General features: G+C 37.6%; 1 protein-coding gene across 1 annotated transcript in view; it reads right to left on the bottom strand.

The window, feature by feature from the left end:
* LOC127652990 (protein TANC2-like) overlaps window positions 1-16,881 on the bottom strand; it is a 176,613-nt gene that overhangs the window by 7,697 nt on the left and 152,035 nt on the right. The window contains 16 exon segments of the mRNA XM_052139455.1: window positions 2,319-2,451; window positions 2,719-2,894; window positions 3,116-3,239; window positions 3,650-3,783; window positions 3,880-3,973; window positions 4,985-5,170; window positions 5,280-5,344; window positions 5,347-5,515; window positions 8,689-8,811; window positions 8,951-9,059; window positions 9,166-9,497; window positions 9,727-10,005; window positions 11,024-11,193; window positions 11,271-11,502; window positions 12,962-13,089; window positions 13,778-14,059. Of these exon segments, the coding sequence (XP_051995415.1) occupies window positions 2,319-2,451; window positions 2,719-2,894; window positions 3,116-3,239; window positions 3,650-3,783; window positions 3,880-3,973; window positions 4,985-5,170; window positions 5,280-5,344; window positions 5,347-5,515; window positions 8,689-8,811; window positions 8,951-9,059; window positions 9,166-9,497; window positions 9,727-10,005; window positions 11,024-11,193; window positions 11,271-11,502; window positions 12,962-13,089; window positions 13,778-14,059 (2,736 nt within the window).

Genomic DNA, 16,881 nt, shown 5'->3' with positions numbered 1-16,881 from the left:
TTGTAGATTTGACCATGGGCGGCCAGGTGCAGTATGCAAGCAGGTAGCGATTTAGTGTAGTTCAAGCAAGTCGCAGCCGAGGAAAAGCAAATTTAACACTGGATCGGTAATCAAATCGGCCAACAGTTAGGAAAAAAGGCAAAATACCGGCCACATTACAAAATGCACATTACAAAAAAAATACAAATTATATATATATATATATATATATATATATATATATATATATATATATATATATATATATATATATATATATTTGTATTTTGATTGAACGGTTCTAAAGGAACAGTTCAATCAAAAATGAAAATTCTCTCATCATTTACTCACCCTCATGCCATCCCAGATGTACATGACTTTCTTTCATCTTCAGAACACAAACAAAGAATTTTAGAAGAATATCTCAGCTCTGTAGGTCCATACAATGCAAGTGAATGGTGATCAAAACTTTGAAGCTTCAAAAAGCACATAAAGGCAGCATAAAATAATCCATAAAATTCAGTTGTTTAATCCATATCTTCTGAATCGATTTTGGGTAAGAACAGACCAGAATATAACTCCTTTTTCACTGTACATCTTGCCCTTGCAGTCTCTTGCAACAATCACGATTTCAAGCTTGATTACACTTCCGCATTAGCACATGACACATACGAAGGGCGCTGGATGGTGCTAAGAAGTGTACTCAGGCTTGAAATCATGATCCCCAAGGAGAAGACATGGATTAAGTCTTGTGGATTACTTTTATGCTGCCTTTATGGGCTTTTTTGAGCTTCAAAGCTTTGGTCACCATTCACTTGCATTGTATGGACCTAGAGAGCTGAAATATTCTGAAAGTCTTGGTTTGTATTCTGCAGAAGAATGTCATTTGGGATGGTATGAGGGTGAGTAAATTATTTACATTTACATTTATGCATTTGGCAGACGCTTTTATCCAAAGTGACTTACAGCGCACTTATTACAGGGACAATCCCCCCAGAACAACCTGGAGTTAAGTGCCTTGCTCAAGGACACAATGGTGGTGGCAGTGGGGATCGAACCAGCGACCTTCTGATTAACAGTTATGTGCTTTAGCCCACTACGCCACCACCACTCCTAAATTATGAGAGAAGCTTCAATTTAAATATAAGTTTAAATATTTGAACTGAGAAACAAGACAAAATACAGATTAAGAAAATTATTTTTTGCTGTGGAAACATTCTGCATATTCATGCAAAAAGCAACACCGTTTTTCTTACATGCAACCATGCAAGCGAAGAGTCAAAATATATGGCAAGGGTCCTTGTCTACCCTCACCATTTTGCACCACTGACATCACAAAAAATCCATTCACTTTATGGTTGATAACAGTTAAAAAATGTTGAAGCCAAAAAGCGTTCACGAGGGCACCCAATACAACAAACAGATCCGATCAATGGGGATGAGATGGAGGGACACAGTCAAAAAGTAGCAGATGGGGGTGTACAAAGGTCTGTTTTACCTCGGGCATGGGTGGGGAGGGTCTGACATCCTGGTTACGAAGAGAGAGGAAGAGTGAGGGGTCACGAGTGAAAGGGTGACAGGTTATAGGGGCAGAGTGAAGCATCATGGGAGGGGCATCCGTATCACACAGAGAGCAAAGGGTTAATGAGAACAGGAGACAGAGAGAGAGAGATTGATGGTGGGTAAGTATGAGAGAATGATATGAGAGGAAGAACAGGGAAGATCAGCTGTGAGAAGCTGCGGCAAGCAGCAACATAACCAAAAGCAACAAGCTCATCCTGATCAGCTAGAGATCAGTGCAGTTCTGGAGTTCGGTGAAAAGCACATATAGAAAGAGGTTAGACTACAATGACTGAGGTCACAGAGAGCGAAATGAAGGAGACCCTGAGATGCATGTATCTACACAAATATATTCGAGAACATGTGCTGCCCGTGTCTACAATCAAGAATGAACTCCTGTATTCAAGAAAAATCTCTTTTTATAGGATACAACTTTCAAAATAGCCTGGTGAACTGGTGTGTGCAAATGTCTAAGCTAATGCAATATCAATATTTCCTTCCAAAAAGTAGTATTTTCCATAAAGCTGCTTTGAATAAGTATGTATTGCAATAATTGCTATACAAATTAATCACTTCTCTTGACAGTCCATAAATGCAACAGCTACACTTGCAACCAACAGAAGAACTCAAAACAGTAGTGAGTAAGACGGTTGTTGTTTTAATGACTCTGTTTTTGTAAATCAACAATGAATTAGAAATTACTGATTGCACTTTTAAAACTAGAACCCATTTTTAATTAAGTGTACAATTTTGAGCTGTTCCATGAGCTTCCACCATACCTATCTTGGCACCCTTCTTGAGCAGTGCCACCACCACCGATGTGTTCCTGCAGCCAACGGCTCGGTCCAGCGGGCGCATGCCACTGTAATCCACATGTTCGATCATCGCACCATGATCTACCAGATACTGCACCTGAAACCATATCAAATACCAGAACAGTGGTTTATTGTCTGTGAATCTGTCAAAAACATTAATGTACACTAACATTTATTTCATCATTAGTTTTAGATAACATTTATTTTTTTCGTTTTTTAAGTAGACAACGCTTATAAAAAAGTATAATATAACTGTAGACTTTCTGATCTAATGTTTGAAAAATAGAGTTAACTTTTGGCTTATTAGCATTTTTAACATTGCAATTTAAAGGTGATTAAATGACAAGCAACTAAAGGAACTAACCACTTCAGAGTCGCCATAGAAGGCCGCAAGATCCAGCGGGGTGCGTCCACTCTTGTCTGCGTGGGCTGTAGCCGCCCCTCTCTCAACTAGAGCACGGACCAATGGGAGGTGACCTTTAAGACATGCCCAGCTCAGTGCTGTCAGCCCCTCCTTGTCCATTAGAGATAATGAAGCACCTGTGACATATGTCAGCAATGTAAATGATTTGACTGAGAGTCTTCTTTGAGGTCATGAATTGTCTAGTAGGAATTAAGTTATATCAGTTAATAATAAATCTACAATTTTAAACTTTAAACCACCTACATATTGCCAAGTTACCAATAGTTATTCAATGCATACGAGTCTGACCATCAGAAATGGATGTAAGGAATCTAGTCAATGAGCAAGATATTCGCACCTTGAGCCAGCAGGAACTCGGCCGTGCCCAGATGTCCCTCAGATGCGGCCATCATGAGAGGAGTTCGGCCCTGTTTATCTGCCATGTTTGCATCAGCACCATGATTCAGCAGCAGATCCACTATCTGCACAACCAATCAAAACAGACACCTTAGATTAAAACAAATCCTCAAAAAATCCTAATAAATATCAATATTTCTGGCCAATACCGATTTATAATATATGTATATATAATTACAAATACATTAAAACTAATTTTCACAAGTCCAGAAATGTAATCATAGAAAACATTTACTGTCAGTTAGGATCATTACTCAGAATTATAATAAGAGTACAAATGTTGGATATCTGTTTGCAACTGTTAAATCCTGTTCACTGTTAAAGTCAACATTATCGGTTATTTGCCATACATACCAAAAATTGCCAGCTATCATATCGAATAAATGTCCATATTAGTGCATCCCTAGTAAAATTGTTGACATTGTGTAATGCTGTGTAACTAAGATGTGATTTTTGAGCTTTAGGAGATGCCCACCTGCCAGTGTCCCTGTCTCACAGCACTGAAGAGTGGTACGATGCCCCTGCGGTTGGGTTGAGCCACTGCGGCACCCTGCTCTAACAAGAGTCGACATACATCCAGTTTCCCTCGTCCTGCTGCTGCTGTCAAGGCTGAGAAAGACAAAGAAAGAGTAAGTAATTTCCTTAAGTGCACAGTTCTCCATTTAAATCACCACACACTGTGGCACATCTCTGGCATTTTTGTACCTGTTTCACCCCACAGTGTGTCAAAGTTATTTATCTGAGCTCGTTCCTCCTCTTCTTCATCTTTCTCAGGCAAGTCAAGCAGGTATGATACAATCTGTTAATAATGAATACATCAAATTATGTGTATTACTTTTGTGACTAGAAAGAGTTAAGTCTCAAGGTTGCCTGTACATAAAGGAAAGTGTTTGTGTATACAATGGCCCAAAAAAGTATTTGGACAATACTTAAAGGGATAGTTCACCCAAAAATGAAAAATCTCTCATCATTTACTCACCCTCATTCCACCCCGGATGTTTATGACTTACTTTCTTCTGCTGAACACAAACAAAGATTTTTAGAAGAATATCTCAGCTCTGTAGGTCATTTCAATGCAAGTGAATGGTGACCAGAACTTTGAGGTACAAAAATCACATAAAGGCAGCATAAAAGTAATCCATAAGACTCCAGTGGTTAAACATATGTTTTAAAGCGATATGATAGGTGTGGGTAAAAAAACAGATCAATATTTAAGTAACTTAAGTTCACTTTTTCAAAGTGGAGATTTATAGTAAAAAAGGGTTTAAATATTGATCTGTTTCTGACCCAAAGTTCATCGCTTCAGAAGACCTATTAAACCACTGGAGTTCCAAGGATTATTTTATGCTGCCTTTATGTAATTTTTGGAGCGTCAAAGGTCTGGTCACCATTCATTTGCATTGAAATAACCTACAGGGCTGAGATATTCTTCTAAAAATATTTGTTGTGTTTAACGTTAAAAATGTTAACATTCTTAAAAACGTTTGAAAGAAAGATAGCACACTTTTCAAGCAAAACATTTCAAAAAACAAAATTTTGTTAGGTTTCAAGTCATAAATAAATAGATATACATTTCAAAATGAAGACACAAAGTATTTGGACACTTTCTGGTTGTCAAAAGTCTGTAAATCATGTGAAGTTAGTTTCAAGAAAAGCTCTATCTTTTATTAGCAGATGCCACTTGGTTTTATATTTTGTTATGATATTATCTATTGCAGTCTCATTTATACATTTTAAAGTGTTCCTAACTGTAAGGGCCCTACTCTTTTGTGGCAACTGTTGACCATCTTCTGTGAGTGTGCATGCATACCTCTGTGTAGCCCATACTGGCAGCTGCTATTAGGGCATGCTGTACTGCATGACTCTTGCTGAACGATCCGGCCTGCTGTCCATCTGTGTTCCACTCACACTGCACCAAATACTTTACCACCTCCAGATGACCTCGCAAGGCAGCATGGACCAGTGCACACTGACCGTTCTTATCCAGGTGATCCACCTGAAGAGACACAGAGATGTAACTTTGAAAACTCAAGACCAACAGTCTCCACCTTGTTGCAATCTGATTGGCTATCAGTCTCTATTCATGTGACATGTCATTGGCTGACCTTGGCTTTCACGGAGCAGAGCACAGTTACAATGGACAGGTGTCCCGCAGCTGCTGCATAACTGAGGGAGTGAGTCCGTTATCTGAAACCCCTTCCACATCTGACCCAAATTCCAACAGCAGAGCCACAGTCTCCAGGTAGCCCAGGTGAGCGTGCACACAAAGGATGGGGGCATTATTTAACACTTCTGTACGATAGTTCACATTGGCTCCGCCCAGAATCAGCAGTCGAGATACCTAGAGAAAGGAATGGAGAGACAGAGGTGTGGAGGGGAAGATGGAAAAAGTGTTGCAGAGAATTTTTTTTTAGATGAGCATTCGAGTCAGGCTTCCTGGTGCCGTAACAACTGCATATTGAGAACAAAAAAGGAATGTTCATCAAGATGAAAGTTGAATGTTGGCTACAGAAAACCATTAGTCTGATTAGTTAGAAGAGACATAGCACACTAATTTAGAACAGGCAGAAGGACTGTGGCAACTTTTGTGGATATGGCTTGAGAGTTTAGGATTACATTTGGTTCGAAATTAATTTCATTTAGAAGTTAAGAGTTTTTAGAAAAAAGATTTTTAGGTTGTGTCCACACTAATACGTTTTCAAACGCGTCTTTTTTTCTACGTTTTGGCCTTCCATCCAAACTGTGTCTGGTTTTGACAGCGAAAATCTTGCTTTTCAAAAACGCTCTCCCAAATGGATACATTTGAAAATGCTGTCTTAATGTTGTAGTGTGGACAGCAAAAACGAGGTATCTGAAAACGATGGCGTATTTCTTGTCATGCAGTCATGTGATCCATTCAACCCGAAAACAATCAAGATGGCGGCCTATGTTGTAGAGGCGTTGTTGTGCTTACTATTCACATTGATGGCATTGTAAATGATAAATGTTACTTTTTACAACCTTCACATTGCATTCCTTCAAAAGACATCAGGAAGTTTAATAATAACTTTATTTATGTAGCACTTTTATAAATATTAAATCAAAACACACTCAATAAAACATATATCTAAAAAAAAAAAAAAAAAGTAGAAAAAGCAAGTTTATAAAAATTCGTTTTTAAACGAGACTTAAAAACAGACACAGTTTCAGCAGATCTAATGGCTGATCCATAATCGTGAGGCCTTCACTACAAATGCTCTATCACCTTTTGTTTTGTATCTGGATCTTGGAACAGCCAAAAGAAATAAATAATTTGGCACCAACCCATGTAGTGCATTATATGTAATTAACAAAATCTTAAAATCAACCCTAAAATGAATTGGTAACCAATGCAAAGAAGCTATAACTAGAATAATAGGATTACTAGACCTAGTCTAGCTGCAGCATTTTGTAGCTGTGTTATTTAAAGTTTTTTAAGGTGATTTAAAGTTGAAAACAGTGCATTACAATAATCTAAGCAAGACGAAATAAAAGCATGAGTACGTTTCTCTGTATCCCTAAATTTCAGAACCTGTCTCACCTTTGAAATGTGAAACTGATAAACACAAGACTGACATGATATTCAAAATGTTAATTTGTGTCAAAATATGCTCCCACATTTTTCACCAACTGCTGAATATTCGGAACCACTTCATTAAGCAATCTCAATCGAATTCTTTTTTTAAACCATGACCGATTATAACAACACTCTGTTTTATCTGAAATTAGCTGCAGATAATTACCATCTAATTTTTATATCTACTATATACTCTTGAAGATCATTTAAATTAGTCAGATAATTGGAATTCAATGACAAATATAACCGTAGGTGATCTGCATAGCAATGACAATTTATATTGTGTTTTCAAATGACAGAACCAAGAGGTAACATATATTGAGAAAACAAAATTGGCCCAAACAGGGATTCTTGCAGAACACCACAATTTAGTGTTGAAGAGGAGGACATGTCACCTCCAACAGACACTACAAATGTCCTAATTGACAAATAGGAAACAAACCAGTCTAAAGCCACCCCAGATATTCCCACCCATCTCTCTATAGTATCAATTAAAACTGAATGATCAGGTGTGTCAAACGCTGCAGTTAATTCAAGCAACACTAAAATGGAGCACTCTTCAGCGTGCTCCAACATCAGTAAGTCATTGGTAACCCTAAGAAGGGCAGTTTCTCTACTTTAACTTTCTCTAAAACCTGACTGAACTTTTCAAAAATATTGTTATATTTCACTAATTTCAACAGTTGTTTCACTACTGCTTTGTCTATAATTTTTTAGACGAAAGGTCATTTTGATTTTGGTCTAGTTATTAGCAACTGAAGGGTCTAATGAAGGCTTCTTCAGAAGTGGATGAAATATCACAGTCTTAAACTCTTCTGGGACACATCCTGACACAAGTAAGCTATTTAATATAGACTACAAAGAAGGGCCTAAAGTCAAAATAACGTCCTTGAAAAGTCTTAAAGGAACAACATAGATTTTCTATTTATTTTTTAAAGATATTGCTCTGAAATAGGAGAGAAAGAATCCAACAAACTCTCCCTACAAAACTAATTGATGCCCTTGTGTAAGAGAACTTTTAACAAAAAATAATTTTTTTTATAATTACAATCTATGGGACAGAATGCAGTACTAGACACAGGGTTGATCAGATTATTAATTGTATTGAATAAAAACCTAGCACTATGTCAGTTATCAGTTATTAGTCTGAAAAATAAGCAGTTCTAGCAGCTTTATCTGTCTTATTGTACAGCACCAAAAGATCCTTCATGTTTACTCTTGAATTGCTGTCCGGTGACAGAACATGAGGCTTAAAAAAAACACGACGCATGGGGGTGGCAGCATCATGTTGTGGGGTGCTTTGCTGCAGGAGGGACTGGTGCACTTCACAAAATAGATGGCATCATGAGGAAGCAAAGTTATGTGAATATATTAATGCAACATCTCCAGACATCAGCCAGGAAGTTCACAAATAGGGTCACAAATCGGTTCATCTCAGTCACAAATGGGTCTTCCAAATGGACATTGACCCCAAGCACACCCCCAAAGTTGTGGCAAAATGGCTGTGGTGAGCAGGGCGAGGACGAGCAGTGTCTGGGCAGAGCGAGGCTGGGAAGATAAGTGGCCACACCGGTCTCACATTCCACTGAGGGGTGGTGGGAGTATTTAAGGAGAGGAGACAGTGGCAGACAGAGAGAGAGAGACGCATGAAGGTGTGTGTGTGTGTGTGTGTGTACAACGTGATTGTGGGGAAACTTTTGTGGGTATTGTCTTTTAAAGTAGTGATCCAAGACAGAGAATGTTTTCTATGATTAAATGTCAGGAATTGTGAAAAACTTAGTTTAAATATATTTGGCTAAGATGAATGTAAACTTCTGACTTCAAATGTAGGTTACTTTGATTTATCAGATTGTTGTGATACAAGCTGCTTTCAAACATTTCTTTACATATCAATGTGATGGTGAATTGTATGTTATTACCTTGATGTTTGGAGTGTAGAGGTTTCTCAGTGAAGCCAGAGTGGCAGAGAGCCCTTCTGTGCTGTAGGAAATCCACAACCCCTGCAGGACTGAAGAGGAAACCCCAACCCTCTTACTCAGGCCCTGAGTGCAAGAGATTCAATTTGATATTAGTAAAAAATAAATAAACGTACGAACAAAACAAAAATAGATGATATCAATGTTTTAAACTCGGTAAATGTATATTGGCAAAGGATTAGGTAGAGCTGTGAATGTTGCACACCTTAAAAATGTGAGCTTTGAGAATGTGGTGGCCAAGTTCAAGGGTCTGTTGTCGATTGAGTTTCCCCTCTTGTCGTGAAAACCAGAAAGCAAGCAGTGTATGGCCACTCCTATATAAAATTTAAGAAGAAAATGTATAAACAAGAGTCCACTGATGGTTCAAACCACAAAAAAAATAAAAAATCCTGTGTCATTTTGGCTCCTAGACCACCTCACCTGGGGTCACAGAGGAACTTGGTCTTCTCTCCTTCCTCTCTCCAGATGAGCCACTCTCTGAAGGAGGGGTGGATGAACATGCGCGTTCCATCACGTCTTTTCACCAAGAAAGGTGACAGAAGTTCACATCTCTGCTGGAAATCATCCCAGTCTAATGTGGCTCCATGAACTATTCCGGCGTTCACAGCACCAAAGGCTTGCTCATCAGTTAGTGGGTGTAGAGAGGCCACGGCCATGTTAAGCAGTGGAAGAACACGTTCAAATGAGGACTGAGTGGGAAAACGCATGTTCAGCTGCAGCAGATAAACTTCAGCCAGATTCACTGGAACAACCTGAACACAAACATCACACTTACAATTTTTGCAAATAAATTAAAAAAAAATAAACAAGCTGAAACGATAACATTTTGTCATTTTTTGAAAGTATCTTTAAAAGAGCTAATTAGGCAAATATCCAAGCAAAATTTTTTATAAAAATACAAATGTTGTATGATTTAAAATTCATCAAGTAAAACGTGATATGAACTGTTCCTCCTATGATCTAATAATGAGGATCCCTTACCTTGTAGCTGGAGCTTTTGAGCACGAGGTAACCCTTATCGATGAGGTCCAGCGTGAGCTTCAGGTAGAGGTATGAGCCACGGCTCAGGCTTTTTAGATGAGCGCTAAGTTTGGCGAAGGCAGTATTGTCCAGTTTGCCGTTGAGCGCCACATTGTTTTGGATCTCCTGGCTGGAATGCAGCCGGTGCAAGATGTAGCTCTGCAGGTCTGAGTCAACTGCATCACTCTCTTCCAACCGATCCAGAGAGATCCGGTGAAACGGTAATGGACGAGTCACATCCTGAGATTGAGAAAGACACAAAAGGAGAAATAAAAATAAACATAAGTTGTTAAGTGTACAAAAGTAGAGGAGAAAGGAAAGAAGAATAAAGGAAGGAAGATTAAAAGGAAGGAAGGAAGAAGGCAAACATGGAAAAAGGAAGGAAGAAAGGAATGAAGAAAGAAAGTAAGTAAAGAAAGGAAGAATAAAAGGAAGCAAGGAAGATTAAAGGAAGAAAGGAAGGAAGGTAGAATAAAAAGAAGCAATCGAGGTAGACAGAAAGGAAGGGAGGGTGTAAGGAGGGAAAAATTATAAATGGAAAGAAGGAAAGAAAAAAGGAAGGAGGAAAGGAAGAAGGAAGGATGGTTTAAGGAAGCAAGCAAACAAGGAAGATTAAAAGGAAGGAAATAATTAAGGAAGGAAGAAAGAAAGGAGGAAGAAGGAAGGAAGATTTAAGGAAGCAACAAAACAAGGAAGATTTAAAAGAGGGGAGGAAGGAAGAATAAAAGGAGGCAGGCATTGAAAAAGGAAGAAATTAACAATAGAAGGAAAGAAGAAAGGAAGGAGGATGAAGGAAGGAAGGTGTACGGAAGCAAGAATACAAGGACGATTTCAAATAAGGAAGGAATAATAAATGGAAGCAAGGAAGACAGGAAGGAAGGAAGAATATAATGAAGGAAGAAAGGAATGAAGGAGAAAGGTTTAAAGAAGCAAGAAAACAAAGAAAGGAACAATAGAAGGAAGGAAGAACAAAAAGAAGCAAGCAAATGAGGAAGAAAGAAAGGAAAGAAACAAGGAAGGAAGGGAGGTTTAAGGAAGTAAGCAAACAAGAAAGATTTAACGGAATAAAGGAAGGAATAAAGACATGTAGGAAAGAAGGAAGAAAGGATGAAGGAAGAGTAAAGGAAGCAAGCAAACAAGTAAAATAAAAAGGAATGAAGGAAGGAAACAATGTCTTATAACTGTTCTGTGAAGGGTGTTAAAAAAGGAAATGCAGAGTCAAATAAAGGTTACAACAGACAGACACATAGACAGATACCTGCAGCATTGTTCTGACAGTGACCACCAGTTTGAGCCAGGGAGGGAAGCGCTCAATAGTTTTACACAGGAAGGAAACGATGGTTTCCCCGTAGTCTGGTTTATGGAACTCCGCTTCATTCAAACCATCGATCAAGATGATTAAATTCTCCTCACACGCGAGCTTCCTTTCTGCAAATATTGTACTTTGTAAATATTGCATGTACTGTAAGTCAGTATGTGTGTATATGTGAGGTATGTTTCCATACCTCTATGCAGGATCTCCAGTGGCTCCAACAGACCCCTACGGAATGCATTAAAGGGGTCCTGGACGCAGGCGCGTAGGCTGAGCATGCTCTGAAGGTGCGGCTGACGCAGCAGTAGTTCTCGGTAGGCCTGCATCTGAGGAGCCCTACACAACAATGCTGCCACGTTGTGCACAAACTCAGGGACCAGACAGGTGTACGCATTATCTGCCTGGCAGTAATGGTAAGCCACCACCTACAGAAGAGAGACGAGGAGTTAGGGGTTATGTTTTTACGTCCGTCTGTGCTGTTTTGGGATAGTTTTTTCAAAGAAAACAAGTGCTAGAAGTGTTTAACCATTGTGACATGTCTGGCTGCTCTTTCTTTGTTGGTGTCATGAGTGCAAAGTTTTTAAGATGACATTTCAAGTTAAAAGAACGTACTTTTTTAAAACACATTTGTTGTGCCTCCTTTAGCTTTTTTTTTAACGCAAGAACACGTCCTGTGTTTTAATCACCCCCTCAGAGAGTACTTTCAGAGTACCTGCATAAACTTAAGGTTAAGCGCCTTTACTTTAAGCCAGCTAGAAATCAACATAATAAGACTGAATGCACATTTTGGTATTCAGCTGACACGCTCATCCAAATCGACGTACAGCAAATATATTCCCAGCAGCATTAGTATATGTTCCCATTTGGTTCTAGAAACGGTCTGTTTAGTTTTATTTTCATAACCACAAAAACTTCAACAGTTCCAAAACATCACAGGGAGGTTTTTGTGTGACAACCTAACAGGAACTTATATAGAGCATTCTCTAATGGTTATTTTTAGGTTTTATTTTTCATTAATATTTTTTATCATTTCATTATTTTTCATTATTTAATTTTTCATCATTTTTTAATAAAGGTTGCATAGAAGATATTGATAGACAACAATGATTAACACCTAAGGTTTAGTCACTTTCTCAAGGGAATATTTGTATATTTTAGTATCTATTTAGTATCTATCTAATCTGTTTATACCTGTGGGGTTTGAATCTTTAACCCGTTACCAGCCCAGAACTTTAGCCACTATGCTTTGGCTACACCATCCCAATGACACCAAAGAAGAGCTCACAATTAATCGTGCTATTAATCACTGAGCTAAATTACAAAAAACAAAACGATGTACAGTATGATGTATTATTAGCACACCAGGCACATATGCTACTATAAATATGTTTCATATACTGTACACACTTCAGAGAAAACAAACTGAGTAAGGTGCACAGTACATCTAAATAATGCAGGTTTAGCAAAAAGATTAATGCATAAACTATTATGGAGATTGAGTGGATCAATAGCCTTATTTCAGTCCTTTAAGACTGCTGCTTCCCTGACTTCCCACTTCATAAAGCAGTGTGTGTGTGTGTGTGTGTGTGTGTGTGTGTTCAAAAGCATGCAGTCATTTACGATGCAGAGCACTGAGTATATCTGATGGCTGGGCTGAGAGACTCTGCAGAAATAAATATTTGATAAGGCAACAGAGCCACAATATACCTTTGGGCTTTAAGAATAGAGAGAAAGGGGAAAAGATAGAGAGATAGAGCAAGAAATAGACAGAGGAGTAAATTAATAACAGAAGAAGGCAAAGAAAGTAAAAGGGAGACAGAGAAATAGATATAAATGGAGAAATAGAATGATGCGCCAGTTTATATTGTTGGCATTAGTTGGCACCTGTGAGGCCAGCCTCCGGAGCACCTCCTCCTGGCGTCTCCGCATCTCTGGTGTGCCAGGGCAGCTGCTCCCCCCAACCAGAGTGCCGTGAGCAGACTGAGGCTGGCTGAGGGGCAACGTGTCCCCATCTGAGAAATAAAATGAAAAGCTGAATTTTACTCAAAATCTGAGACATACACAAGAGATTATACACACAAACTGATTTAAATCAAACGTGAGACCACTAGTGAAAATGCTTCTATTTTGCATGTTTATGATTTAATAGATTTCACTGAAAATGTTCGTATCGTATGCCTTCGGAGGACTTATATGATGCAAAAGTCGCATGGACTACTTTCATGATACTTTTCAGCTTAATAGAAAGAAACTATCCACTGCCATCATCATAACTTTAATTTAAATTATTTTATTATTGGAATTTTGGTTGTACAATAAATTGCTTTTGATTTTATTCAGTTTGGACCAGTTAGCCTCAATGTCTGTTCTCTTCATAATAAGGAAAGACAACTATTTTTTTTTTCATTCTATAAATTGCTTAAAGTTATAGGTATTTGCAAAATCCACTATTGTCGACCTCTACTTTTCTTTTTTTTGCAAAAATATTTACTAATATTATAAGTAATGTAATTGTAAAACATGATAATATTCCACACTCATTCTGATCCTCTGTCAGAAACACTCGGTTTTGGTGCTGCCTCTCCTTTAAGAATTGACAGAACACCCATATTTTGTTGCTGGAAATGTTTTATATTTCAGCATTAAATCAGCATTTAATAGACACAATGATGTGACTTCTTTTAAAATGAGTCCACTCACGTTTTGGTGATGCATGTGGGCTGTCAGAGGTGATCTGTCTCATACGATTACCATGGCAGCTCATAGCCACCAAGCGAGAGATGATGGCCGTTTTGCCGAAGCCCACATTGCCGGCGATAACGACACCTTGATTTGCGGTGGGCTCACTGCTTCGAAGACATGTTTCAACTTCCTGGAACAGCCATTCTCGACCGGTGAAGACTGTGTCGGGTGTGAGACTGGGCACCTCGAAGAGAAGCGGCTTTAGGGCAATGTCCGCTGGATGATATGGAGCGAAGCGCACTGCATCATGGAAAACATTAGAAAGTGGTATCAATTAGATATACTGTATATAAACAACAAGTTTACCAAATTTAGGTAAATCTCAAAGACTATAATTAGTAAGAACCATAATTACTTGAATCTGACTTGCAAAAACAATGGTGTCTGCTGAAAATACAATTTAAATGTGCCTTTTAACCAACTTTTAATGGAATAGTTAATCGAAAAAAAAAAAATTCTGTCATCATTTACTTACCTTCAAGTTGTTTCGAACCCATATGACTTACTTTCTTCCATAGAACACAAAAAGAGATGTTAGCCAGAATTTTACCCTCAGTTACTATTCACTTTCATTGTATGGACAAAAAAAAGACGCAATGAAAGTGAAGATTTGAGAGAGAGAGAGAGAGAGAGAGAGAGAGAGAGAAAGAGAAATCTGTGAGTATATACAATATGGGTTTTTGAGTGCAAAGTTATGATGTAGAGAAGCAGAGACCAGCTCAATGCAAATGTCTATAATACAGTACAAGAGTGACTAAGGGTAAATTTCTGCTTAACATCTCCTTTTGTGTTCCCTGGAAGATAGAAAGTCATACAGGTTTGGAACAACAAAAGGGTAAGTAAACGATGGCAGAGTTTCACATTTTGTGTGAACTATCCCTTTAAGAGTCCATTCATATGCAGTAACCACTCTAAACCAATAGGGGGAGCTGCTTTATCTGAAATACATACACAGTTGACACATGCACTAGCAGCCACAGATGGGGTGTCTTAACCCTTTAATGTAAGACAAAGTACCACTGATATAACAGATCACGCTCCATCCACCAAGATCATGCGTAGAGCCGTCACTGAGCTGTTGCAATGGTTACAGTAAGCCACCACTGTGAATGCTTGTTGCTTTTGTGTTCAGACAATTATTCCTCAAAAATCATTACAACCATGCATACAGCAATATATATATATATTAATCATGAAGGCAAATCCTCCACATATGCTTGCAATCAATCATATCATAAGCCTAATAATATAAAGATCTTTAATATTGATTTAAACAATCCTCATCATTTATATTCAGTCCTATAATCTTCATTATTCTTATATTAATCAAACACATTGAAGCGTACACAAACAGCTGATAATGATTACTGATGATATTCACTGATATCACACTTGAAAGCATAATTTCAAAGCAGGTTGAGGATATTGGGAGGGAATCTTCGACATCATTATTATAAATTATTCTAGATGGCTACGTAATAGATCAGTGCTCTGCAATAATCCTATAAATGAATGCTGCAACAAGTGTGATTGGCGATATTAATCCTGGATTGTTTATCCCCACACTAGCGTTCGGAATATTAATTAATTTGATAACATGTGAATAAATGATCTGTGCATAGCATAAGTAGGCGGGGTTAGAGGGAGTATGTGACCTTCATCAGTTCATCTGCCAAGCAACGCTGCAGAAGCTACAGGAGCGTGAAGGACAGCGGAACAGTAAAATAGCAATAAAGACCAAAAGATAGGAAGAGTTGTAATAAAGAAATAAAACAAGCGAATAGGGTACAACATAGCTCATATCTCTACCCATTTAAACATCTTTAACCAGTACCTCTAGGGCGGGGTCACTTCCGTTTTTGTTTTCCACAATTAAGTATCATTATTACTGGTGGGAAGGCTCTTAATACCATCTGAGAGAGTATTATACTTGTATATGAAAGAACCTACTTGTAAATACACTTAAATGATGTCATTAGTGTTATTTAACCCTAGTTATTCATGCTAGAAAGTTGCATTTGTATTAGTCACGTCTGATGTAAGATTTGGGTATTACATCTCTAAAACAGAATGACTCTCACAAAGCCTGTCTATAACATGTCTGGGTCAAATTTCACTCAAAAATCTAATGAAAGAAATAAGAAAATATATTTGGGATATGCTCGAGTAATCGATTAATCAAGTACTCGTTCAGCTTTAAATATTAGATGTTGCCATTACAACTAGTGATAAGTGCAATCTGGTTACAAAGTAATTAGTTACAGTAATCTATTTAATTTTAAAGTCATAAATTAGTGTAATGCATTACAATTCAAATTATTGTAATCAGATTACATTTACTGACTTTAAATCGAGTAAATTACTTTTAAGTACATTATTTGGGTTACACATTTCTAAAATGTATATATTTATGTATAATACATTTAAAATGTGAATGTGTCCGTTTGTGTTTCTGTGAAAAGGGACAGCAATGATGAATGAGGAAATATTATATATGACGATATTATATATGGTTTAATATGACACTACTTTGAATTCGTTGAGTAGAAAACAATTGTTTTGGATAGTAAGTTAAAAGTAAATACATTTGTAATGTGATTACTTTTTGTATGAAATACTCAGTAAAGTAATACAATTGTAATTTGTAGTGGATTACTCTTTTTGTGTAACTTAACCAACACTGATTAGAACTCAATGCATTGATTGGCACGGTGGATGTATGATGTTGGTAAAGGAATAGTTCATCCAAAAAGAAAATACAGTCACTGTTTAAAGTGACTGTATTGCTTCAGAAGACTTGGACTATACAATGTGTTTCTATTTTAAATAAGAGAAACAGGTTCAAAGGTTGAAATCTGAACATAAATTCTAAATTTCAAGTAATCAATTAGTAATTTTCTTATGTGTTATAGCACTCAACAACAAAATTACTAGAAATGCCCATCCTTAGTAAGTGTCTAATCATCCTTTAAACAATACAAAAAAATAACTTGAGAAGCAGAATGGCACGAGATATTAAGTCTTTGTTTTTACAAAGAGTTACTAAGAGTTTATGATTAAAT

Source organism: Xyrauchen texanus, chromosome 12, assembly GCF_025860055.1.
Source record: "Xyrauchen texanus isolate HMW12.3.18 chromosome 12, RBS_HiC_50CHRs, whole genome shotgun sequence".
Lineage (NCBI taxonomy): Eukaryota > Metazoa > Chordata > Actinopteri > Cypriniformes > Catostomidae > Xyrauchen > Xyrauchen texanus.
This window is presented reverse-complemented; position numbering and strand designations above follow the sequence as displayed.